General features: G+C 38.4%; 1 protein-coding gene across 3 annotated transcripts in view; it reads left to right on the top strand.

The window, feature by feature from the left end:
- Positions 1–25,769, top strand: part of WDR27 (WD repeat domain 27) — a 193,691-nt gene that overhangs the window by 53,954 nt on the left and 113,968 nt on the right. For all 3 annotated transcript variants that reach the window (XM_043543238.1, XM_043543237.1, XM_043543239.1), the window contains exons 16-21: positions 2,731–2,834; positions 4,766–4,855; positions 14,002–14,123; positions 15,526–15,659; positions 22,932–23,029; positions 24,206–24,327. In XM_043543238.1, coding sequence (XP_043399173.1) covers positions 2,731–2,834; positions 4,766–4,855; positions 14,002–14,123; positions 15,526–15,659; positions 22,932–23,029; positions 24,206–24,327 — 670 coding nt within the window. The remainder of the gene's footprint in view (positions 1–2,730; positions 2,835–4,765; positions 4,856–14,001; positions 14,124–15,525; positions 15,660–22,931; positions 23,030–24,205; positions 24,328–25,769) is intronic.

Raw genomic sequence — 25,769 nt, 5'->3', positions numbered from 1 at the left:
CAAAAACCCCCTTGGGGTTGCCAACTGATGTGCCAAGACTACTTCTGCCCCTGCCAGCTTGGGACTCCAGAACCCTGCCTGGTTATGCCAGATATGCTTGCCGGCCACAAACACAGACCCAGGTCTGAACCACGTACCACAAACTGCAAGCTTAACTGAAAGCAGCGTAAGAAGTGTTCCTGTCTTTAACACTAAGATGTCCAACTCCCAATGGGGTCCAAACTCCAAATAAATCCATTTTACCCTGTATAAAGCTTATACAGGGTAAACTCATAAATTGTTCGCCCTCTATAACACAGAGAGAGATGCATAGCTGTTTGCCGCCCACCCACCCCCCAAGGTATTAATGCATGCTCTGGGTTAAATAATAAATAAAAAGTGATTTTATTAAATAAATCCTACTTTCTGTAAGTGGTTCCAAGTAATAGCAGACAGAACAAAGTGAATTACCAGGCAAAATAAAATAAAACACGCAAGTCTATGCCTAATACAGTAAGAAAACTGAATGCAGATAAAACCTCACCCTCAGAGGAGGTATTCCAGTAAGCTTCCTTTTACAGACTAGTCTCCTTCTAGTCTGGGTCGAGCAATCACTCACCGCCCCCTCCCCCCGTGGTTACTGTCCTTTGTTCCAGTTTCTTTCAGGTATCCTTTTGGGGTGGAGAGGCTATCTCTTGAGCCAGCTGAAGACCAAATGGAAGGGTCTCCCAGGGGTTTAAATAGACTTTCTCTTGTGGGTGGACACCCCTCCCTGCCCCTGTGTAGAATCCAGCTACAAAATGGAGTTTGGGAGTTACATGGGCAAGTCACATGTCCAGGCATGACTGAGTTCCTTACCAGCCAAGCTACATTCCTAGGAAGCTCAGATGTGGATTGGCATCTCCAAGTTCATTGTTGGCTTAAGGGCTTCTTGCTTGGGCACTTACTGAGAATAGTCTTTTCTCAGGAAGCTGACCAACTGCTTCACTGAGGCTATTTAAAATTAAACAAGTATACAGCCAATATTCATACCTTAGAGTACAAAAATGACACATGCATACAAATAGGATGAATATATTCAGAAGATCATAACCTTTGCAGAGATATGTTACATGGCATATGTAGCATAAAACATATTCTAGTTATGTCATATATACATTCATATGCATATTTCCATAAAGCCTTATGGGGTGCAATGTCACATATCCATCAAAATTATATTACAAAATCATGCTGCCAAGTCTACTTATGTATGGAGAACTCAACATATCTTCACCTACTTACATAGTTTTTGAATGCAGAATGGATTTTGCTGAGAATTTACAAGGACATCCATTAACTAGTTTGAGTTAAACTGATTTAAAAAGGGTTCTTTAAGAAATTTAGTATCAGGAGTTCTGGATGATCTCAGTAATGGAACACCAGAATCTTCAAACTCCCCATATGGTTAAAATTATGGAAGTGTTGTGGATAGTCTATATTTGAGAAGATCAGGTTGAAATTCAGTTAAGTTACTGGTGCATCCAATTGTTATGATCACAGACAGGGGCAGGTCAACAGCTCATGTCACTCTTAACTGGCATCATTGTGACTGCAAAGGTAAGTCAAACAATCATAACCCTTCCTTTACAGCCAATTTCCATTCTACAGTGCTATTGGTTGTGGTGAGTCAGGAGTATGAGGGAGATTCAGATCATGGTATGTCACGAGGTCTCCTTGATAGGTCAGTTGTTCCAGTTGTTACTGTTTTTTAAAAGATTCCCTGACCCCATGCTACCTTGGAGGTTAGTGCTTTAAAGGCTCCCATCCCCACGACACAGCGGCCTTGAATCCTCTGTGTACTAGAGCAGCAATGTTACGGGACCTGCAGCAAGCAGCTATAAACCTTGGTTAACTGGCCAGTATGCTTTGGCTGCTCTAGAGGAGTGTGAAGCACCCATAGCATACCAGTGAATCTGACCCTAAACGTCAAAATAAAATTATCTAATTTAGGGTTGATACTATGTATCTTCAAATCATTAGAAGTATATGCATGGTAGCATTCTTTTTAGGATTCTTGTTTATTGTTAATATATACAAATTTTAATATTTAAAAAAAACAAGAAAATTCCCAGACAAAACTGTTATGATGGAGTTAAAGCTGAGAAAAATATAAATATCTTAAGGGAAAGAAACATAAAAAATACTACAATTACCCCAAAAATCTAGCATTATGAGCCCAGGAAATTCAGACTTAAGCTTAACTTTAAAAGAAATCCAAACATGTCAATGTATGGAATATCCAGTTAAGGCACACAAAGAACATTAACTCTGCCCTGTAATGACACCATAAGAAGTAAATATGAAAAAAAATCATTAAAAATAGTTTTAATTTGGAACCAGGAGCACTAATACGCATCATTCATAATTGTACAGTTATTGCTTGTTCTGACTACAGGGCAGAATTTAGATTGTCTGCATACTTGTGTATTCGCACAACTTCATATTTTCGATTTTTATTTTTAAAGTTAACATTGACTCAATTTCCTGGGTTTCAGTGCTTGGTTATTGTGGTAATTAAAACATCCCAGTTGTGTTTTTTCACCCTTAAGTTACTGATATCTATCTGGGAATCTAAAAAAGAGGGAAGAGGTATGGATGAATTATACTTTTAATTTACTCTAACTGTAATATAAAATGTTTAGCATGTAAAGTGGAAAATGTACTATTATGACATTTAACTATATTTTCCTTAATTTTTTTTTTTTTAAGAAAAAATAAAGAATATCTATTGGAAAATTCTCCTCCAACTAAATCTGAGAGACAGATATCAGTAGCTAATAAACCAACCTCTATTTGCTGTATTCAGTATTCAGGTATGTATGACCATTGAAACATGCTATTGTCCCTGACACCTAAAATAAGGGATGTGGTTTATTTAGGCAGCAGCTTTACTCATCTGGGAGCTGTCAAGCAATAATTTGTATAGTGTTTGGGTCATTTTTCCTTCCTTAATTGTCTGCACCTGGCAGAGGGTTGCTATCAGCCCCTCCACACCTGGTCCCAGCCTCCTGTGAGGGTTGAGGGGTTGGGAAAGGAAGTTGTCTCCGCACTTTACCAGACATTAGGAGCCCTACTCAAATCCTCAGCTTCTTCAGGGAGATGCCTTCCTCTAAGTTCATTTCCAATTCCAGGTATCAAGGAACTGGACCCTATAAAATGAATACCTGCACGGGACATCTGTTTGGGGTAAAAAGGGGAGTTTTAAAGTGTTGAGCACCAAGAAATCATCACAAAGATTACTAAAAATGTATCGTCTAGAGAAACAAGATATAGTTGGCCAGATCTTGATAACTGTCTCTCTTACTGCCAGTTTAGGAACGTGTCTTCCATTATTTTAGACTAAGACGGTACACCACAGTTAGAGACAAGCAAAATAATCACAATTATTAACTATGGCTACTTTATTAAAGAAAGGAAAATAAACATCAAAAAAGACTGAATAAAGCAGAACACAAGCTATAAAGAATGATTATTTCAGCGACAATCTCTTCTCTATATCTCTGTGGAGAGCTTTCAACAGGGATTACATGTTGAGTGGGCCCACTCTGGTTTGGACACTCTTCTCGCAAGATAAAACCAAAGTATTTTATTCCCAAAATCAGCAGAGAGTCCTGTCTTGGTGTATCAGAGATAGCTAAAACAATTTATAGATGGACAAAGGAATTTTGTTTAAGGGTTGGTGGATCCTGTCATGGATAATTTAAATATTTTTATAAATCGGTAGACAAATAATCTGAACTAAATTATGAAACTAAAAAGTATCTAATTCAAGTTAATTCAAATACATAAAAGAAGCCATTCAAGGAGTGATCTTCAGACTGTCAAATGAATTATTATTAAGTATCTATATTCAGATTGAATCCCACCATTTATGTCTTGTTAGCAAGGTTGGTTGGTATTTCTTCTCCAGGAATACATAGTCTAAATAATTTGCTGTTTAACAGGAGAATGCCTTTGGGAAGATTAGATTTCATAGGTGGTGGGGTGGGTGTATCATAGCATGGATTGACCCAAGCTAGGAATGTCTCTTTCCTTTTTTTTTGTTTGTTAATTTATTTTGCCTTCTGGTTTGCAAATGTTTTTAATACTAATTTACAGTGGGATTCCACATTTTAAGCCCCAGACCATCTTTGCTCTTTCAGAAATATGATTTGGGTTAAACAGTTTTCCCATCCTACTACATCCAGGCAAACATTAAAAGGCTTGATCCTGCCAACATTTGTACACATGAATAACTTTACTCATATGAGAAGTGCCACAGAACTTCTTAGTAAAATTTGCAGGATAAGGCTGTAAAGCTATGGTGGGGAGGGCTTGTGCCCATTTGCTTCAGAAGTTATCAGAATACTGACAAAGGAATCTTGGTGCTCTCGTAAGTATGATTATTTTTTATTCTGGTACCCCTGGAAGGGAGATGTGTCATTTATACAGAGATAGATAGTAATTTTTATAAATCAGGAAGTAGATAAATGTGACTGCTAAATATTTATGTAATATTTGTATAGGATTTTTTCTTTAAAAAAAATGACATTCTGCCTTGTAATGAGTCATATTTTTCCCCCTGCATCTTAACTGATTTTCATAGAAAGTGAGAATGGTAAACAAGTTAGATGAAAACTGATTATATATTTTTATGTGCTGTAACATATTTTCCCCTCTGCCTGGTATATTTATGACTTTAAAAAAAATGATTAAGACACACACTCCTCACAACCCATAAACCTGTAGGGATTCTTTTTTACAGGGGATGGAGAGCTGTTAGCTTGTGGCCTAGCTGACAAATCTTTACTGGTATTCAATTCCAACCTCACAGGAACACCGGCTGTTTTTTCAGGTAAACTTTTTGTAAATATAGTTTATATGGAGTGATGCATTTTCAGTTTAAATAAACTTGTAAATTAAAAGATTCCACTCTTGTCACTATATGAAGAATAAAAAAACCCCTACTACTTCTGAGTAAGGATATAGTAAACTTGTTTGTCTGGTTATCATTGTTCCAGGCTTGAGTTGGCTTCTGTTTTTCTAGAGTTCCTCAGATCACTGAGAAGGTAAACAATAGAAATGTACTTGCCAGATGACTTTCAGAAGTTAAAGCCAAAAAGTTCAAATAATGATTTGGATAATGATGGTCCCGATCTTGCAGACCCCTGCTTATGAGGGGTAGCCCTTTGAAATCAAAGGGAATATTCACATTAGGAAAGTCCCAGTCCTGCTAAGACTTATGCACATGCTTAATTTTACACACTGTAAATAAGCCTTTTTAGGGGAAAGGCCTAAGGGTTTGCAGGATCAGGCCCTAACATTGAAAACAACAGTAAACTTCATAATTTACATAATGTCATATAGCTGGATCAGTATTTTGTTGTGGAATTGTGTAATGGAAGCTGATTTAGCCATTTTTAAAAATGGGTTTCCTTATCAGATCTAAAATAAATGATTTATGGAAAAATGATTTTGGAAAATTATGTCTCGATAAAGATTCTATAATCTTATATTAATTTAGAGAGGCTTTTAAAGCATTGTGCTAAAATTAGAGTTGGATTAGAAGGTATAACATGGCTCCCTAGATATTAGATATGACTTGTCATGTTTAATTATAGAATAATTTTGAGGTTTCTTTTAAAGAGATTACAGTATTCTGATTGTTAGCGTGTTTGTTTTTTCAGACTTTTCAGCAATTTTGTTTGTGTTTCAAATTTTGAGTTATGGGGAGGAAATTATAGCTCATAAAATGCATTTATTATATTCTTTGTTTAATAATAATTTGGAATAAAAATGTCAAATATGTTTTCTTAAGGCGAAAGATTTACAAAATAACTTGGCTTAATTTTTAGTAATATAGTTTTATATATTTACAAAAATAAGAATACATATCTTCATTTGTAAAAACAGATGCAAAATATGTTTTAAAAGTTTATATAAATAAGCTAAACAAAGGCTACACTTTCCTGGTTAGACTTCTTTCTATCAAAAAATAGCTTGTGACATGCACATTTTGTAATGATCTCTTATGTTAAAGGCAATTCTGCATATAAAATACAAGTTAGGATTTTTTGTGTGTTTTGCTAGTTTCTCCAAATTCTATTTATTATAGGCAACCGTTGATCCACTGGATCATGGTGTATCCACAAAAGGTCTAGTCAGTTGCTTATGAGTCAGCTTATGGCTGACCAGCCTTATTCAAGAGCAACACTGTTACAAATTTCACAGATCCGTGTGTTGTCTGAGTTGGAGTCCAAGATAATAGTACGCTGCGTTCTTCTTTCTCACTTTGCTTCCATCCTCTGGATCAAAGCTGCTTCATGTTGAGCTGCACCCAGTGCCAGATATTCCCTCCAGATTGGACGGAATTCTGTGCACTCCTCCCAGCTTTCTGCATTGATGCTGAGCAACTTCACCTCACTTTTGCGCGTGTTGCGGTACTGCCATACAGGGTGACCCTGCTTTCTAGAGCTGTCTCGAATCTCTCTGTACAAAATATTCTTGGGGATACAGTCTCCTCCCATTCTCCTGACATGACTGAGCCATTGCAACCTCCTCCTCTTGTTAGTACAATAGAATCTCAAAGATATGAACACCAGAGTTCCGGACTTACTGGTCACCGGCTTCAGCCCCGCGGCTCCGTTCCTGGTTTCAGCCTTTGGGGGTGCGAGGGCTCAGGGCTTCAGCCCCACAGCCTCATTCCCAGCTTCTGCCCTGCGGGGGGTGCTGGTTTCAGCCCCAGCACTCCCCCTGTAGCTAAAGCCCTGAGTCCCAGCATGCCCGCCTCCCCTGGATGAAACAGGGAGTGGAGCCATGGGGTGCCCCAAGCCCTGGTGCCCCCCATGGGGCAGAAGCCGGGAAGAGAACGGTGGGGCTGAAGCCCTGAGCCTCAGTACTTCCCCCAGATCTAAAGCCCTGAGCCCTGGTGCTCCCGAGGGTCAGAAGCCCTGACCCCCTTCTCCCTCTGCGGCTGCAGCCCCCCCACCCCAGTGGCTGAAGTCCACAACGTCTTGTTCAGAGTTACGGACATTTCAGAGTTGCAGACAACCTCCTTTCCTGAGGTGTCTGTAACTCTGAGATTCTACTGTAGTTTCTAAGTATGTCAGTCCTGCATGCTCCAGCATCTCTGTCTTTGATATTTTGTCTTCCCACTTTATTTTCAGGATCTGGCACAGGTGTATCTCATATGGAAGCTATTCAGTCTCCTGATGTGCCTAGCATATGTAGTCCACATTTCTGAACCATAAAGCAGAGATGAAAGCACACAAGTCTCATACATTTGCATCTTCACCTTAGTCGATAGTTTGCAGTTATTCCATGCATGTTTCTGTAAAAGCCGCAAATTCTTAGCTCCTTTTCCAGTTCTGTTAGTCAGTTCACTCTGAAGGTCAAGATTGCTGCTGATCATAAAACCCACGTAGCAAAAGCTGTCGACAATGCCAAGAGAGAGACCCTCCAGAGTGACGTCAGGCATTGGTTCTTCCACCCCTTGGTACATGATCACAATTTTCTTGAAACTAATTGTCAACCCATGACACAGAAAATCTACCCAAGAGATTTAGCAGGGAAGATTTGCTCTGGGCAATGAAAGCTGCATCATCTGCAAACAGGAACCCTCTCAGCTCTTTCATCTTGGTTTTCACTCTAAACCTTGTGATGTTGAACAAGCCTTCATCTAGTCTGGTTTGAAGATAAATGCCATCATTGCTGTCCTTAAATGCATGCAAAAGCAGGAATGAAAAGTATGTTAAACAGCATAGGGTCTTAGACACACCCATTTCACCCCTTTGTTGATGCCAAAGGCATTTGATTCCATATTTTCATATATTACAGTTGCCCTCATACCTGGATGTAATGAATGAATGATCAGCAATTTTGGGGGGACAACCCAGTTTCTTCAGAATGATAAAAAGGGCCTGTCTGTTGACTATATCTTTTCACCTATATTACTGTGGGTGAAAATATTCTAGAAGGCCATATGTAAAATCAGTGGAGAGGGCATTTTCCTAGTGTTAGTGACTGGTTGGGCAGACCTTGTAATGTTTGTGGGAGAATTGTTTTGTTTTTCTACATCTTAGTCTATGTAGTTTGGAGTACTTTTAATCATACGTTAGTACTAGTATGTCTTGTTTTAAAAAAGGTATAGAGAGAAGAGATTTGTTAACTTCTAAAGAGAAGCTCTGTTCTTACCTCTCCATAATCTATAAAGGGAACAACAATTTCCTCCATCTTCCGTTACTCTCTTAGCTGAAAACACACTCCTTCATTAGATAAGCAATGCTTTATTTCTCTTGATTTTCCAATTCTGATAGTCAGTTCAGTCTAAAGGCCAAGATTCCTGCTGATCATAGAACCCAAGTAGCAAAAGCTGTTGACAACGCCAAGAGATTTACCCTCCAGAGTGATGTCAGGCAGCGGTGAATCAGTGTTAGAAACTCGTTAAGTTTCATTTACATATTTCTGTTCTGGTGATTTTTTTTTTTAAGTTAAAGGGTTTTCCCTTTCCAATAAAGGATTAGATAATATGCAGTTATACTAAACTATGGAATAAGATCTTTTTTACTAGTATGTTCCCCTCTTTCTTAAAAACAAACATTGTATATAAAGCAAAAGACCAAATAGATTTGTTCTTTAAACTAAGCTAGTGTACACCGAATAATCCCTCTTCATGCTAATTTAAAAGCCTTCTCAAGGGCATATGTTTGTTTATAGTGGAATGGTGGTAGCACTATAATTACAGTTGTGCCAGAGTTTTCATTAAAAAATAAGTTTTGATGGGGTGGGGGTGTTGTTTTTAACAGAAGGTATTTGTATCAGATATGTTTCTTGTCCTCACTTTTAAGATGATTGTCTATTACCTTATTGTATTGTTGCAGCTGTCGTTGCCCCATCAATGTTCTCAGCCTTCACCACCTGCCAGTTTACTTCGTCCACAAATATTTTTCTCTCTTTATCCCTTTCCAGCCTTTATATATGACACTCTGAAAAGATTTGTAGATCTTATCTTCAAATCCTTTCTTAAAATGCATTCAGAACATTGCTATTTGATAATGGCTAGGTAGATGGCAAGCTAAACCGTGGGCACAGTCTACACAAAAATGTTCTTGTTATTGTTTATCCTGTGGCGTATGCCTATGTGGTTGTGTTATTTACCTCACTTTTTTATCATTAATCTAGACTGTGAATGCCTTTTGTGCTGGGATGATCTCTTAAATACATGTTTATAAAGCCTCTAGTAAAATAGGGCCTGATCCCTGCTTAGAGCATCTATGCGCTACTGAAATATAAATAATAATAGTATGAGATCAACCATTTCAATTGTATAGCACCAGATCTGTGTGTTTTTTCCCCCTTCACATAGCTTGGTCTGCACATCTCAGAGTATCAGGGAATCCTGTATTGATTTCCTACTTACTTTCTAACAACTGTGCTGCTATTTGGAGCACCAGATTATTATGTTTACAACTTCATTTTTTTGTCAAAGGCACTAATTAATTCTCATTGAGAATGTAAAATCATTGCAAGTTTGAACTTCAATTTTTTTTAAAAAAGGGAAAAAAAAAAAAAAAAAAGGCAGCAGCAGCTGTTAAGTTATTTGAGTGCCAAGAAAGCATCTGGACATTTTTCTGACTGGTGGAAAACACCTTTTTGTATATCATCATGGAGGAGCATTACAGCCCCAATATACCAAAATCCAGTTAACTGGAACTCCTGGTTTAAATTAAACTTGTTTTTATTGCCTGTGGTTGTACTGTATTCCTATTCAGAGTTGGCTCTGGGTGCTGCAGCTCTTAGAGCGAAGCAAAGAGTATGCTGGCCAGCTTTAAAAGGGTTACAGGTAGCATGGCTCTTTTGAAGCCAATCACTCTAAAAAGCCAGCCAACATCGTATTCAGTGTGCCTCAGGACTGGGGAGCCCTGAGTGAAAACTCTTTTGAAGCCAGTTGGCCTCTTCTTTACTGTGCCTGGGGTTCGGGGACCTAGACTGAAGAAAATGTAAGTGTCCTGGATAGCTCCTGCAGTTTTCCAAACCTCAGATTTTCCTAAGGTTTCTCATGTGCCCTGCCATTTTTGGAAAATGGGAGTTGTGTTATACTGTGTTTTTCACTTTTTGCACAGATAACTCAAGTACCTCAATAGAACCTTACAGAATTTAAAAAAATAAACAACCCCCTACTCCCCCTTTGTTCTGAGAATTAAGGACTGGCTTTGAAATTTTACCTGAAGGGGTATGATCATTTTGGGTGTGAAAGTTACTGCACTGTGATACAGACATAAAATGGAGGTGCCTTCTCTACTTGAATTATTGTGTTGATTATTATACAAATAATAAAGTATAACAAAACTCAAGATATATTCGGCAGTTGACAGGCAAAAATGTTATGAGTCCCTGACCTGAAGAGTTTACAATCTAAATACTGTAATTTATAAACCAGTTTATGTTGATACACTATATCATTGAAAACCTTAACTACAGTTTTCTCTTCTTACATGCTGCAACAGTACAATATCACAGGGTAATTAAAGTAATATATAGATCTGTTCCAGGCAGAACTGCAGTTGACTGAAATATAAAAATGTGCACAAGGGGGCAGCATAGGAACTTTAAATGTCAACTGAAATTCAACATATTTCTTATAGGGAAATAAGATTAACAAAACATGATGATTGGCTTTTATGTAACATTTTTCTTTGAATTGTATGCAATTATTAGCAGGACAAATATATTCTAAATTAGAAATTATCAATTAACTAACTGATTTCTATATAGTGTGTCTGAATTTTGAACTGCTGTCTTCGTAGTAGCTAACTCTTATTTTAACAGCCTTAAACCAAACTGAAAAAGGCTGCTTCTTCCATAAACTGTTTACTGATGAGGGGTTATAGCTATTGTAAACTATGATCTGCAATCAATAACTATCTCTTTTTATGAAATATTTTCTTAATCGCAATCAGCTGCTGTAGGACTGTGTACAGTGGAAGCCACTTATTTCCTTGTGGTTATAATAACAAATTGCTAGCAATAAAAATATTAAATTGTAGCATTGTAAGGCCTACATCTTCTCAGAGTTGGAATCTGGAAACCATTTAACAGTATTTAAATGGATATTTTGCCTTCAGGTCAAATTCCATTAAAATATGATTCATATAACTAACTATTCATGGTTCTTTTCTTTGATGTAGTATTGCCTATTTACTTGAGTTTTATCTTCAAGGACATTTCTTTACTAAATTCTCCTTTCTAGTGAATTCACAAAATTAGATTTAGGGCTACCGTAATCTGTAAGGTGAATTAAGAGGGAGGTTCTTTTGTAATTGTTGATCTTGGTGTGGTGGTGGGTTGTGTTCTGTAGAATCAAACCTTGTCTGACAAAGTATCTGGTATTATTTCAAATGGCTGAGGCAAATGCAAGGGTGCCTAAACCATTTTAGAACCACCTTCAAATGCCACACTCCTGCAGGTCACAGACACCATGCCTTCTTGACCTACTCCTTTCAACTGTCCTCCTAACAGCCCTGTTGACTTCAGCTGGAATTTTTGACCCTCAGCACCTCTGATAATCAGATTCCAAACACCTTACATTAAGCATCCGAACAACGAGGTTCACAATATTTTGAAAATGGAGGTCCTTTCCCTCTAAGGTAGCTTTCCATTATTTGGATAACTTCTTAAAAGAGAGCCTGATTCAGAGCCCGAAGACCATAAATAACAATGGAAGTATAACCCTCCTAAAGTTAGAGTTCTTTTTAGGCTGAGATCTTTCATCAGCAAACTCTTACAGGTCCTAGTGGAACTGAAAAGGTCCAGGTCAGAGAATCGACCATACTACTTATATTCTTGTTTCAGTACTGTAAGTTTGGTGGTGTTCAACCTTTTGCTGAGGATGGGGGTGAGTCCTAAGGGTAAGTGGTCATAGAGGCTGATTAATCAGAGAATAGCATTCTCTGACTTTGGAAGCCTGACGTTAAAAAGGGTAATTGCATTTCTATTTTCTGGGGAAGTTTTCTGCTACAATTTGACTAATATTCGTCTGAGCCGCTGCTAAATTACCTATCTGAACAGGTTGATTTTAAGCAAACAAACTGTACAATCTCTATTTTAGTAACATATTATGCAAGATTAATTATATATATTGTCAATAGTATATTTACAGGCAATTCAGTTTTTCTCATTTACATTTTTCTTTTTAGACACAGAGTGAAAACCCAGTGTCTGAAGCAAATCTATTTTTATTTTTTTTTAAAATCAGCCCTCGCACAATATGGCAATGTGTTGCCTTAGCCATATCACAACAATTACTTCATATGACCTGGCTTCACATCCATATTTATGTGGCCAGAGAAGATTTTCTACAAAAGTACCCAATATCAAGAACTAAAATTGTAAACCTGATTTTCAGTGAGACAAAAAAAAATGCTGCTGATCTTATGGAACAAATGGAATCAAACTTCAGAAAGTATTTTATGTTTCAAGACAAATTACCTTTGAGCTTTTTCGAAATCCTAATGGGGTATTTTATTTTAAATGCAAAAGAAGTCTTTAGATCTTTAAAAGATAAATCATCAAACTGGTACAATAATCAAGTCTTGCCGTGGGCTAAAACTCCGCTCTGCTTAGTTTATCATTATCTCACCAGTAAAGATCTCCAAATGCCCCATTGTTGCTAACTTATATAGAGGCTTGAAAGGATTTCATTTTTATTTTTTCATTAGTTTTGATGAACAGTGATTTTTAGATAGAAGTATTTCTTTAGTGTTAATTGACAGATTGATATTGTAGGAATTTAAAAGTATTCAGATACTATTTCAAATTTTGAGTAAATAAAAATGACCATGCAAAAATCAACCATGTAATAAAATTAGGAATAAAACATGTATTATTTTCTCAGTAATTCCGTGATAGCATTGGCAGCAAAATGTGCGCCAGTTGTATACAATGTAACAATTTGATACTTTTTTAACATTGTGAATTTGGATTATTAATGAAAGACATTTTTCATCTGTTTTTGGGTGGAGAGAAAAATCAACAAGGATTGATGTTTACTGATTTAAATCAAACTCTTTGAAGCTGTCATAAATATAAAGGGAAGGGTACCCACCCTTCCGTATACAGTGCTATAAAATCCCTCTTGGCCAGAGGCAAAACTCTTTCACCTGTAAAGGGTTAAGAAGCTAGAATAACCTCTCTGGCACCTGACCAAAATGACCAATGAGGAGACAAGATACTTTCAAAGCTGGAGGGGGGCGGGAAACAAAGGGTCTGTCTGTGTGATGCTTTTGCTAGGAACAGATCAGGAATGCAGCTCAGAACTCCTGTAAAAAGTTAGTAAGTAATCTAGCTAGAAATGCATTAGATTTCCTTTTGTTAAATGGCTGGTAAAATAGGCTGTGCTGAATGGAATTTATATTCCTGTTCATGTGTCTTTTTGTAACTTAAGGGTTTGCCTAGAGGGATTCTCTATGTTTTGAATCTGAATACCCTGTAAGATATTTACCATCCTGATTTTACAGAGGTGATTCTTTTACTTTTTCTTTAATTAAAATTCTTCTTTTAAGAACCTGATTGTTTTTTCATTGTTCTTAAGATCCAAGGGTTTGGGTCTGTGCTCACCTGTACAAATTGGTGAGGATTTTTTACCAAGCCTTCCCCAGGAAAGGGGGTGCAGGGCTTGGGGGAGGGGGGAGATGTCTTCAAGTGGGCTCTTTCCCTGTTCTTTGTTTAACACGCTTGGTGGTGGCAGCATAGGGTTCAAGGACAAGGCAAAGTTTGTACCTTGAGGAAGTTTTTAACCTAAGCTGGTAAGAATACGCTTAGGGGGTCTTTCATGCAGGTCCCCACATCTGTACCCTAGAGTTCAGAGTGGGGAAGGAACCTTGACAGAAGCCTATACATAAAAGCTATTTTTAAAATGCTGAATAATTATATCCAATCAATATGTTATCTCTGGGTGAATATGAGAAATAGATTTTCTGATATTACCATTATTATTTTTGTTAGGTCATGATGGTGCAATTAACTCTGTTGGCTGGAGTCATGACAAGAAGTGGCTAGTTTCTGCATCAGAAGACAGAACATTAAGGATCTGGTCAGTCTGCAATTCAGAACCTGCCCTATTTCTGGTAATGAGTAACTCATGTCAGTTAGACACATAGTAGGCCTTGTTCTGCATATTATCAGTACCCAAAACTCTCTTTTGTTGGGAGCCCAGGTTAGGACACACAGTGCTTGACTTAGTATTGCCAACTTCAAGAGATGAAAAATCATGAGTCAGACCACCAGAAATCATCAGATTGGCCCAAAGAATGATGATTTTTTTAAAAAAAAGGTTCTATTGTGTTTTTTAGGTCAATCCCTGGATTTTTGAACTCCCCCTGCCCATCCCGAGGCTGTGTGCATGTGACAATTGGTGTTGCCCACTCTCTCACATGTACTGGATAAGGTGATTTTGGCCCCTGTTTGCAGGAGCTCTCACCCCCACATCTGCCACTCTCCTGCCCAGCAATTAATCCAATCCCCCATCAATTCTGTTCCCACCCAACCCCCCTCAATTCAGCCCCCTCTCACTTCAGTTCCCTAGGCTCCATCGTCACCACCCTATCAGCTTAGGCCTTCTGCCCCATCAACCCCCGCCAGCCTCAGAGCACTATCCCAGCACTCACTCCATCAACCCAGAACCCACCATCAGTACAGCCTCCCTACCTCATCAGCCCCCATCCTCTTCATTTCAGCCCCCCTGTAGCTCCCAGGCCATAGTTCAGCCCTTCCAGCCTCACTTCTGCTCCTCTTAGGGTTCTTCACTCTCCTCAGGCCTGGGGTGGCTGTAGTGGGGTCACCGCTCCCACTTCCCAGACTGGCAGGGGAGCAGCTGCCCGGGGCAGACTGTCACTGATTTCTAAGTAAAATTAAGCCTCACTCATGATCTTGGTGATAGAGCTCTACAATGTCAGGATTTTTTTCAGCCATGGCTGATCATGAGTGAGGCTTAATTTTACTTAGAAAGCATGTCTCTCGTGATAAATTTGCAAGAGGTGGCATTTTGTCTGACTTTGAGTTGCTGAGTACTTACAGCTCTGACACCAGTCAGAACTATGGGTACACAGCACCTTTGCAAGTCAGGCCTTATGTGTCTCAAGTTATATAACCAAAAATTGAGGCACCCAAACTTCTGAAAGTTTTGGCTTTACTCACTGTACTCTATAATTCTTCATACTTTTATTGGCGCTAGTCTGTAATACCATGTTTAATTTCAGTCTGTCCCTGAATTCCAATTCAAAAAAATGGAAGTTTAATATGTTAAACCAGATTACATTAGATTTAACTGACTACAGATGTTATTAACGTTGGTGCCAACTAATGGAAACAAAAAAAAAGTAGATCTTGGGATGAGTAAGTATTGAGAATGAAAAGGGCATATCTTTACTCAGTTAACCTGTTCTGTCTTAGTGCTATAAATTCCCTGGAAAAAATTATATAGTATATATTATATAGATTCTATTCTTAATTATTCACTTTGCATTTCAGGGCAAGGAGATGTTCCATAAATCTATACGCTTTGCACAGTTTTATTACATAGATACATTTATATTGCTGTGTTGTGGAGCTGAATTTCATCTGTTAAGTTACTATCTTGACACGAGCAAGGATGACCTAAAACGGTTGGTAAAACATTTCCATTAATGGAACAGTGCTCTATCAGTAGGTGCTTTGTGAATTATTTTAACAAAAGTAATCTTACATATATCTTTGACTAGGTATCACAGAATGAAAATGAATCATGTCCGAAAAGTTTTTTTGATCAAGAATATATTTTCAGAGGCAAAGGTTACTACTACTATTGTCGTTAACCTCCTAAAACTGCTCTTTACATTTTGTTGCCTCTGCTGAAATATGTATTCATGCCTTAATTACTTCTCATTACAGTTATTGAAACTAACTTTTTTACGGTCTTCCTCAATATTTTCTGAACTTCAGAGGTAGCCAGATTTCATTTGCCAGAGCAGGAAAGCAACTGTATCACTTCCATCACTTTCACTGGCTTTCTGTTACCACATACAATTCAAATATTGTTTTCTTAGTCTTGAAACTTGTGCATGGATTTCCTCCATTCTGCTGTAGGCCTGTTCTACTATATCCACCTACTCCTCCCCCATTAACCTGTTTTTCTAGTTCTTGCCTTCTCTTAGTCCTTTTCCCAAGTCTCCCCTCTGTTACAGGTCATTCTCTCACTTGAACTGACCCAATTATACGGAAATGCCACTGACTTCCTGTTAATCTTTTAATTTACAAGTGAAACTTCACACCCTTCCAATCTCCCATTACTGCGTGTTTCTGTTTTCCATTCACTGTTGCTAGTTTACAGCAATACTTTTGAGCATCCGTATAATTCTAAAATTTCATCTTTGATCTTTATATTTTTATGCCACCATTATGCTGCAATTTCCTTTCTACTATTTTTCAGTTTTACTTTTTTAAACTTAAGTTTCCCTTTCTGTAAAATGGGGATAATACTCCTTACCTACCTTTGTAAGTCCATTTTTTGATCCTAGAATGAGGTGCTATAGAAATTTCAATCCTGATGTTTCAGATCCAAATGACTAAAGCTTTATTTTCTAATTCTAAGCTTGTTTAATGGATTGATTTTCTTAGTATTTTTGTGGACTTACTCAAAAGCTATGAAGCAGTTATGTTGTAGGATAACTGGACGAGACCTGGAAATCTCTATTTTTGTTCAAATATTTTCCTCTCGATGCTGCAGGTATCCATTAAATCAGTATCACTTAAAGCAATGCCAACTCCTAACACCATGCCATTAGTTTCCTTGGGTTATTTTTTGTAATGCTAAAAGGACAAACCTGAAACTGTTGACATTATTAAAAAAAACCCAGATTATTCTGAGGACCAGTTGTTATTAAAAAGGAAGTATTTTTAAAAAGTTTAATTTGCTTTGACATTTTATTTATGGCTTTCCTCCAGTCCATTTCCTGGCATTTTTACTTTTGTAAAGCACGGTGTCACTTCTTTTGTTTCTCACAACTCTCACTCCATGCTCTGAGTTTGGAAAAATGCTTGTTGGAACAGATTCAAGAAGTCTAGAAGGAACCATAAAGAATGCTTTAATCCTTTAATTAGAAGAGCATGGTAATGCAATCTGGATGGCCAATGGATTCTCTCAATTTTTAGAGGTAAAGACAATACAATAATAAATAGTAATAATCTTAATACTGTTCCCGTTCTGTGGGGCCTTCCAAACAAGGGTGTCAAAGAGTTCTGTAAGCGTTAAAGAATACACATCACAATATCCCTGTGAGGTGGGTAAGTATTTTCTAAATGAGAGAAGTGAGGCAGAGAGAGCCTTCTTTGCAAATGTCACACGAGGTTTGTTGCAATCCTAGGAGTAGAATCCAGAAGGCCTGACTACTACGTCTATGGTTAAATGCAAAATCATCCTTTTTATCGAGAACTTCCTTAACTAAATGGTAACATCAGAGAGTGTAAAATTTCCTCATGTCAGAATACATACAAAACTACTCAAGATCGTTAAGTCCCAGGCAGACTGTGAAGAGCTACAAAAGGATCTCACAAAACTGGATGACTGGGCAACAAAATGGCAGATGAAATTTAATGTTGATAAATGCAAAGCACATTGGAAAACATAATCCTAACAATACATATACAATGATGGGGTCTAAATTAGCTGTTACCACTCAAGAAAGATCTTGGAGTCATTGTGGATAGTTCTCTGAAATCATCCACCCAATGTGCAGTGGCAGTCAAAAAAGCGAACAGAATGTTGGGCATCAAGACAGGATAGATAATAAGACATAAAATATCATATTGCCTCTATATAAATCCATGTTACGCGCACACCTTGAATACTGCCTGCAGATGTGGTCGCCCCATCTCAAAAAGATATATTGGAATTGGAAAAGGTATGAGGAGAGATTAATAAGACTGGGACTTTTCAGCTTGGAAAAGAGGCGACTAAGGGGAGATATGATAGAGGTCTATAAAATCATGAGTGGTATAGAGAAAGTAAATAAGGAAGTTTTATTTACTCCTTCTCATAATACAAGAACAAGGGACCACCAAATAAAATTAATAGGTAGCAGGTTTAAAACAAACACAAGAAAGTATTTTTCACGCAACGCACTGTCAACCTCTGGAACTCCTTGCTAGAGGGTGTTGTGAAGGCCAGTACTATAACGTGGTTCAAAAGGGAGCTAGATAGATTCATGGTAGATAGGTCCATCAATGGCTATTAGCCAGGATGGGCAGGAATGGTGTCCATAGCCTCTGTTTGCCAGAAACTGGGATTGGTTGACAGGGCATGGATCACTTGATAACCTGTCTGTTCATTCCCTTTGGGGCACCTGCCATTGGCCACTGTCAGAGAACAGGATACTGGGCTTGATGGACCTTTGGTCCGACCCAGTATGGCCATTCTTATGTACATAACTGCTGGTGAAAGCAGTGAAAATTCACTATCTGCCATTAATTTTAATTTGTTTTCAGATTGCGATGCTTCATATCCTTAAGTGCATTCAGTCCATTTAAAGAACTTGAAGCAGACAAAACTTGTCGGTTTTTTTTATTTCAATTTTGCAGTCAGCCCTTTTTAGGAAGGGAATCAACAGTACGTAAGGTATTCAAAATGAGATAAAAATGAGAATTCAAATGACTGAACTATTAATTCTATATCAGTTATTTTAGCACTTATTCATGGTAACAGTATGTACCGAATAAGTGAACAAACTATGGAACATGTACTCTGACATTTTAAAATGTCAGACTGTATTGCTGGTCCCAGAATGAGAGAGACAAGGTGGGTGAGGTAATATCTTCTACTGGACCAACTTCTGTTGGTGGAAGAGACAAGCTTTTGAGCTTCACAGACTTAACAGAAGTTCATCCAGTAAAAGATATTACCTCACCCACCTTGTCTCTCTCATTCTGGGACTAACATGATGACAAAAACACTGCAAACAAGCTGTACCAGCACATACTGTACATGGATAGGCAGAATTCCATGCTAAGTGTTTCAAGCTAAGAAGAGTCCTTAAAATGCTGATAAATAGTAAAATGTTGAGTTCAGGTACTTCAGAAGAGTTTGTTTTCAACAGGATACCTACGGGATCACGTGGAGTTTTACTGCACAAAAATAAGCTTGTTCTAGCTCTCTACCCAGTGCTTATTAGGGTTTGTTGTTATCCAGTACATCAGATTTCTACTAGCTAGGTAATAGTGCTTAATATTGGTAAATCCAGTTCTCCCTTTTGTCATGGCCTTTGTAAAGTTGATTGCTTAATCCTGGATTTTTTATTTCCCCAAGTGAATTTGTTTACTATGGATTGCCATTGATTGGATTGGCAAGAGACTTCCTGGAACTAAAACTGGAAGTGTTTGAAAGATGCAGCTGTTCAAAATCTAAGCAGTCATCCATGCTAGTAGATAATGCAACATCAAACAGAAAGGATTTAAAACTAGAAGGGCCAAGCAAGTCACTAAATTGAATACGCAGAGATATAGCTAAGAATGCATCTCTCTAACGCAGAGATATGCAGGGCTCTGTTACTAGTCATGTAGGTAATGAAACAGAAGATACTGAAAGGGAAGTCTCTCTTGAGTTAATGGAACACTCAACTGAAGTCTCTGCATGTTCATTTGATGACATTTTAGATTATATCACCAGGAGGCCTGAACCTGATAAAAATATTGAGTTGCACGTCTGACGAAAATGGAGAGGGCCTACAGTTGTATTCAAAAGTGAATAGCAAAAGCTCTGTGGGTGCTGGGTCTAATGATGTAAACCACATGGCACCCAAGGAGTGAAGGCAGTTTTTTAATCAAAGCAGTGCCAGACCCAATCACATGCCAGTAGATCTAGGGAAGAAGAGAGCTCCACAAGTGCCTTTGGTGGGTCGTGAATTCTAGTGACTTTTTCACTGAAGGGAAATGAGTGTGTGGAGCACAGGCCTCCCACCCTCTCCAAGGTGCTTGAGGGTGAGACTTAACAAACCAGGACTGTGAGATTCAGTTAGAGTTGGTTATGAAATATCTGAATGTAAGTGGTAGGCCAAACTACGATGTGATGCACACACATTCAGAGCTTTGCCGGTTTGCACCCCAGTCTGAGTTCTCTTTCACAAGAGAAGGAGTTCAATTTACATCTAACTATGCATGTGTGTAATCCTTTAAAAATATAAAATTGTGTTATTGACTGGTCTAGTTTGAATATGGCTGCCACCTAACTTGAGATTGGATGAGATGATGTGTTCATGGGGATCTCCAAAATTAAGTGTGAGGCAGAGAGGAGGTTATACAATGAATTATGTAATTGAACATTTTGGTCTAAAAGCTGAAATATACTGCTCATATACTGAAATGCATGTACAATATTTATATTTCAATTGATTTATAATTACATGGTAAAAATGAGAAAGTAAGAAATTTTTCAGTAATAGTGTGCTGTGACACTTTTGTATTTTTATTTCTGATTTTGTAAGCAAAGTAGTTTTTAATTGAGGTGAGACTTGAGGGTGTGCAAGACAAATGAGACTCCTGAAAGGGGTACAGTAGTCTGGAAAGGTTGAGAGCCACTGGTCTACAGTAGTAAGAGCCCTACTGCACTGACATAACTCCGCCTCCACAAGAGGCGTCAGGCTTATGTTGGTGTAGTTAGGGTAACACAGTGTCTGTGTAAACACTGCATTCCTTACATTGGCTGTTGGCAGGAGCCGTGAAATTGACAAGAAAGCTGAGCATCTAGAGCCCAGCTGCACCCCACTCCCTTGGAGGTCTGGGTGGCTGGACCCCACCCCTGGTTGGGAGCTGGGGCAAGAATGGATCCTGCTCCAAGCTGGGAGCTAGAGTAAGAAGCCCGGGCAGTTGGACCCCTCTCCCAGCAGGGAACAGGGAGTGGAGCGGGAGGGCAGCCCGCCGGGAGCCTGTGGGGTAGCCAGGCTTCCGGCACGAAGCTGCCAGAGGAGCTGAGAGACTGGGCTCTCAATTCCTCACACTGCCCCTCTTAGGTTAGTGGAAATGCTCCTGGTGAGGGTGCACACCACCGACCCAAGGAGAGTAGTGTGGACATGCACCACCACAGTAATTACTACAGTGGCTGTAAGTCAACCTAATATAGGTCAACTTACATTTCTAGTGTAGACATACCCCAGCCTCTTAGGGTATGTGGCGGCAGTAAGGTGGCTTTAAGCCATGTTTGCATCATCCTAATCCTGGGCTGCTCTGGGGGCTGGAGAGGACCATGGTAGCATAATTTAGACAGTCCTGGGGGGGGTCAATTTAAATTATGACAGCATCCCAGGTTGCCTTAAGGGCTGCAGCATTGTGTGCTTGTGATGAAATCCTTGGAAGGCAGCCTTCTGGCTGTCTTCCACAGTGCCTCCAACAGGTGTATCGTCCCCTAACTTCAACCAGGGCTTTTCAGGCCCCTTTACACCTCTGTGACTGTTTGACCCAAACGCAAAGTGGGCAGAGTGGTGGCGAGATTCTTACTGTTGGACTTAGTTTTAATTTCCTCTGCTCACTTGTGATGCTGAAACAGAAATATTTTTTCTCTCCTTTTAATGAAATCTTATCCTGCTCTAGGATTATCAGGTGAATAAAATTTTAAATAAAAACACAAAACATTTTATTCCAAATAAAATATGTATCACTTCCAGAATACCCCTTACTTTATGCAAGGAATACTAAGTGCCTGTGTATCCTTTCTATCTGCTAACTGCAGTCAGTTTTCTGAAGTCACCTCCTCTTTCATAGTCATATCCCTCATTTTGTATAATCTTCCTTTCCATATGCAGTCAAGCACTAAAAGGTTTTCTTTCCTCTACTCCTCACAATTGCACTGTGATTGTCATTCCAACCTCCTCATCCCTCCAATCAGTGCTCTGACTAACTCTCCACAAAATCCTATACACCATCACAGCCATTCGTCCCAGAGCAAAGCTAGCATTCTGTCCCTGAAAGTGGGGAGGAAAAAAATTATATACGGTTCCTCTGTGTAACCACAGTGCCTCCTGAATGTGCTAGGGCCTCTCAGTTGGGATGGATTATTTTTTCTTTTTTTTTTCAATTAACTTTGGTTGCTTTCCCTTCCAGTTGTTGGGGATTCTACTCTTTGAGCCTGATCCAATTCTCATTGGAGTTAATGGAAAGACTCCCATTGACTTCAGTGGGATTTGGAACAGGTCCTTTATCTATTGTTCATGCATGTTGGGCAGGGAAGATATCTGTGCCTGTTTCTCCAGACTCAGCTCATGGGACCTGTTTGCTCAGTATGTACCACTCTGTCTCATGGAGTACTGAATTCACCTGTGAGCAGTGTTTTACCTGAACCGTGGCAGAGCAAACGAGTGCCTGTTGCTAAAACTTGAAATCTTTTTCCTGACCCAGTCTGCATTCGGATACATTATGAGACCTTAACCAATTTTTTAAAAAACCTTTCGGAATAGTACCTCTAGTACCATGCCAGAGGTCAAACAAAGTAGGGTTTGTGTGTTTTCTCATCCATTTTCTCTCTTTTCTCCCTCATACACAGCATGTGAAATACAGCACTATACCTGCTGATATTTCTACTTTCATAATCGTTATAATTGGAAGATTTACTCAACATCTTCTGGATGAAGGCTGAATTATTTTGATTTTAAGTTGATGGAAAGTTGAACATTAGTACATTAAAGCAAAAAGTACTCATGCCTACGTTATGTGTATACGTGTTTTTTTCTACTATGAGTCTTCCAACTAAATTGTTTTTTTATCTGTCAACAGATCTGAACCTTTATATTACTGTGGCTTTGTCTGGTAATAAAAAGGGGATCTTGTCTTCCGGATGTTTCATTAGAAGTTTACGTTTGGTCATAAATGATGACTCTATTTTGCCAAGTAGTACATTAATCTCATATCTTTTGCAGATACAAACAGAGGAGCATTTGCAAATCAGTACAAAAATTCCCCATGGCTTCTACTGTGGAGATTACCAGCCTTTCAGCAATAAATGATTTCTACTCTTGTATCCTGAGTCCTGGATAATTATTGTTTCTGTACAGTATTTTAGGCTGAATGGGATGGAAATGTTCAAGTGTAAAAAGTTGACATGAACTCTATAGCTAGTATCTTTTTCTACAATTATAGTACTAATGTAATTTTTTCATAGTAGTTTTGTTGGACTCCAGCCTAGAAGATCAACGTATTTAGATTGTAAATTCTTTGAGGCAGGGACTATTTTATAATATTATATGTTTGTATATAGCATCTAGCACAGTGAGGCCCTGCTCCATGACTGAAATCCCCAGGCATGACCACCAAATAAATCATAATAATACTTAGAGTAAAATTATTCTTATATTTTTATGAAAGAATTGTTGCCTTAATAATGTCAGATTCCAAGGCCACAAGGAACCTCTACGAGCATCTAATCTGACCTCCTGTATAACACAGGCCATAGAACTTCCCCAAAATAATTCTTAGAGCAGATCTTTTAGAAAAATATCCAATCTTGATTCAAAAATTGTCAGTGATTGATAATCCATCATGACTCTTGGTAAATTATTTCACTGGTTAATTACCCTTAATTTATGTGGACTCAGGAATATTTTATTTATAATCTGATTTCTGACACTGACCTTGCTTAAATCACTTCACCACTCTGCTTCAGCTTTCCCATCTGTAAAATGGCAATAATAGTACTTCACTACCTCACTAGGCTATTGTGAGAATTAATTTGATGTTTTTAAAATGTTTGGACGCAACTTCTCCTCCCCCAAAATACTACATAAATGCTGCTATTATATATGTCTATATGGTGATGTATTCTATAGATTCTATTAGCAAGAATTTGGGATGAGCATTTTATGCTTGGCAAAGCCACAAGTGAATAATCCTATTCCATACACTTGTAGTATTGTATTTAAAAAAATCACTTTTCTTGCAGGCTGCTGACATACTTTGGCCTATTTGCTAGTAAGAATCTGGCTGCTGAAATAGTTAAGGAGTTTGTTTCAATTGAAATATGTATATATTTGTGCCTATTTTTGATCAGTATGGGTATTCTGCTTATGGAAATTTAGTATACATTTATGAATCAAGTAATTTATAAACTAGATGTTATTAAAACAGGGTTTTTTTTTGCTCTTGTCCCCATTAGATCTATTTATGTTGTTTGAACTTTAACTCACAGAGGTTACAGATATTATACTTACAGCTGGTAGCAACCGAACATTAGAAGTTTTTGACCTCAATGCAGGCTGCAGTGCAGCAGTGATACCAGATGCTCATTCTAGATCAGTCCACCAGATCTGTCAAAATAAGGTAGGTATTTTATAGATTTAAAAAAAACCCAAACTAACAGATAATGAATAAGGAGCATTCAGGAAACATTAGGTGATGATTTAAAAAACTTGCCCTCTCTCCTGTGGAATGTATTTAGTGTACAATAAGATCGAAGTGCTACATCGTCACAGCCTTTACTTAGCTGCAAAGAGGAGTAAGCAAGATATTTTCTTGCTCCATTCTCGGCCCTGCTCAGGTGTACAGCAGTGCTTCTCTCCTTACTCAGGGTAGATTGTAGCATTACAGTCTAGTCTAACATGAGCTATTTACAGCAACCAAACTCCAAAATACATTTTTGACATCAACATAAATAATGTTATAGCTTTCTATTATCCCTATTTGATTTTCTGGTTTAGCTTTGCAATACCCTGTTCAATGAAGCTTCTTAAGAGTCCTCCAAATCTATTTATGTCAAAACATTTTAATGCAAATGAATTACATTTACATTGTGTGCGGGTTTTTTTTATGAGACCCAGATAGATTTTGTGATAGAGGGAACAACTTGAATTAATAGTCTTTTGCTAAGGGCAGTGAAGATAGGTCTGAGTTTCCCATCATTTTCCAGATTCTTTGTGCATCCTTAAAATCTATGCTGCCCTGAGCCAAAGTGGTCAGTGAGTTGTAATAAAAAGTACTCCCTACCTCCAGGGCTAAGTATCCTGCCAATTTTCTGCTGCCAACAGAGGACTGCGTTAGGCTATGTACCCACTATAGCTTAAATTGGTATAAATTATGGCACTCAGGGATGTGAATAAGTCTCCTTTTGCGTGATGTAAATTACACTGACCTAAGTGCCGGTGTGGACAGTGCTATATGAGCATGAGAGCTTCTCCTGCCGACATAGCTACCACTGCTTGCAGGGGCTGGAGTAATTAAGTCCCCGGGAGAGCTCTCTCCTATCGGCTTAGACCAGCTGCACTAGTAGCAGTACAGTGGTGCAGCTGCAAGCTCTGTAGTGTATTTAGCCTTAGTCTCTGCTCTGCTCCTCTCCGTACTAATCTGCTGTTGTGAATACGGGGCCAGCTAAAAGCTTCAATTAAATTTTCTCCTAAATAATAGCAGATTATTACTTTTTAAAAGGTCCAAGCTTTTTGTTGTTTTGAAGAGTTCTTGTAACAAAATACAACTGCCCACTTGTACAGATACAATAGTTGTCAGTGAAGTCTGAACCATAGACCTTCAGTGCCAAAAACATCACTTGCGCTAAAGGAGAACTTTTACCCAGGAGGCAGTAGTAGACTGTATGGCACTGGTCACCAGAGACATCACATACACTGAGCTGATGTATTATAAACGCATACCACCTACACTCTACTGGCTCTCTGTTCTATTATCGGCTTAATTCAAGTGCTGATCCTCATTTTCAAAGCCCTTATGTGAAGGCAATTAATCTATCTACTGGGTAGGAAGATGTGGCCCTT

Source organism: Chelonia mydas, chromosome 3, assembly GCF_015237465.2.
Source record: "Chelonia mydas isolate rCheMyd1 chromosome 3, rCheMyd1.pri.v2, whole genome shotgun sequence".
NCBI lineage: Eukaryota > Metazoa > Chordata > Testudines > Cheloniidae > Chelonia > Chelonia mydas.
The sequence above is the reverse complement of the archived record's forward strand: the minus strand, read 5'-3'. Positions and strand labels throughout refer to the sequence as shown.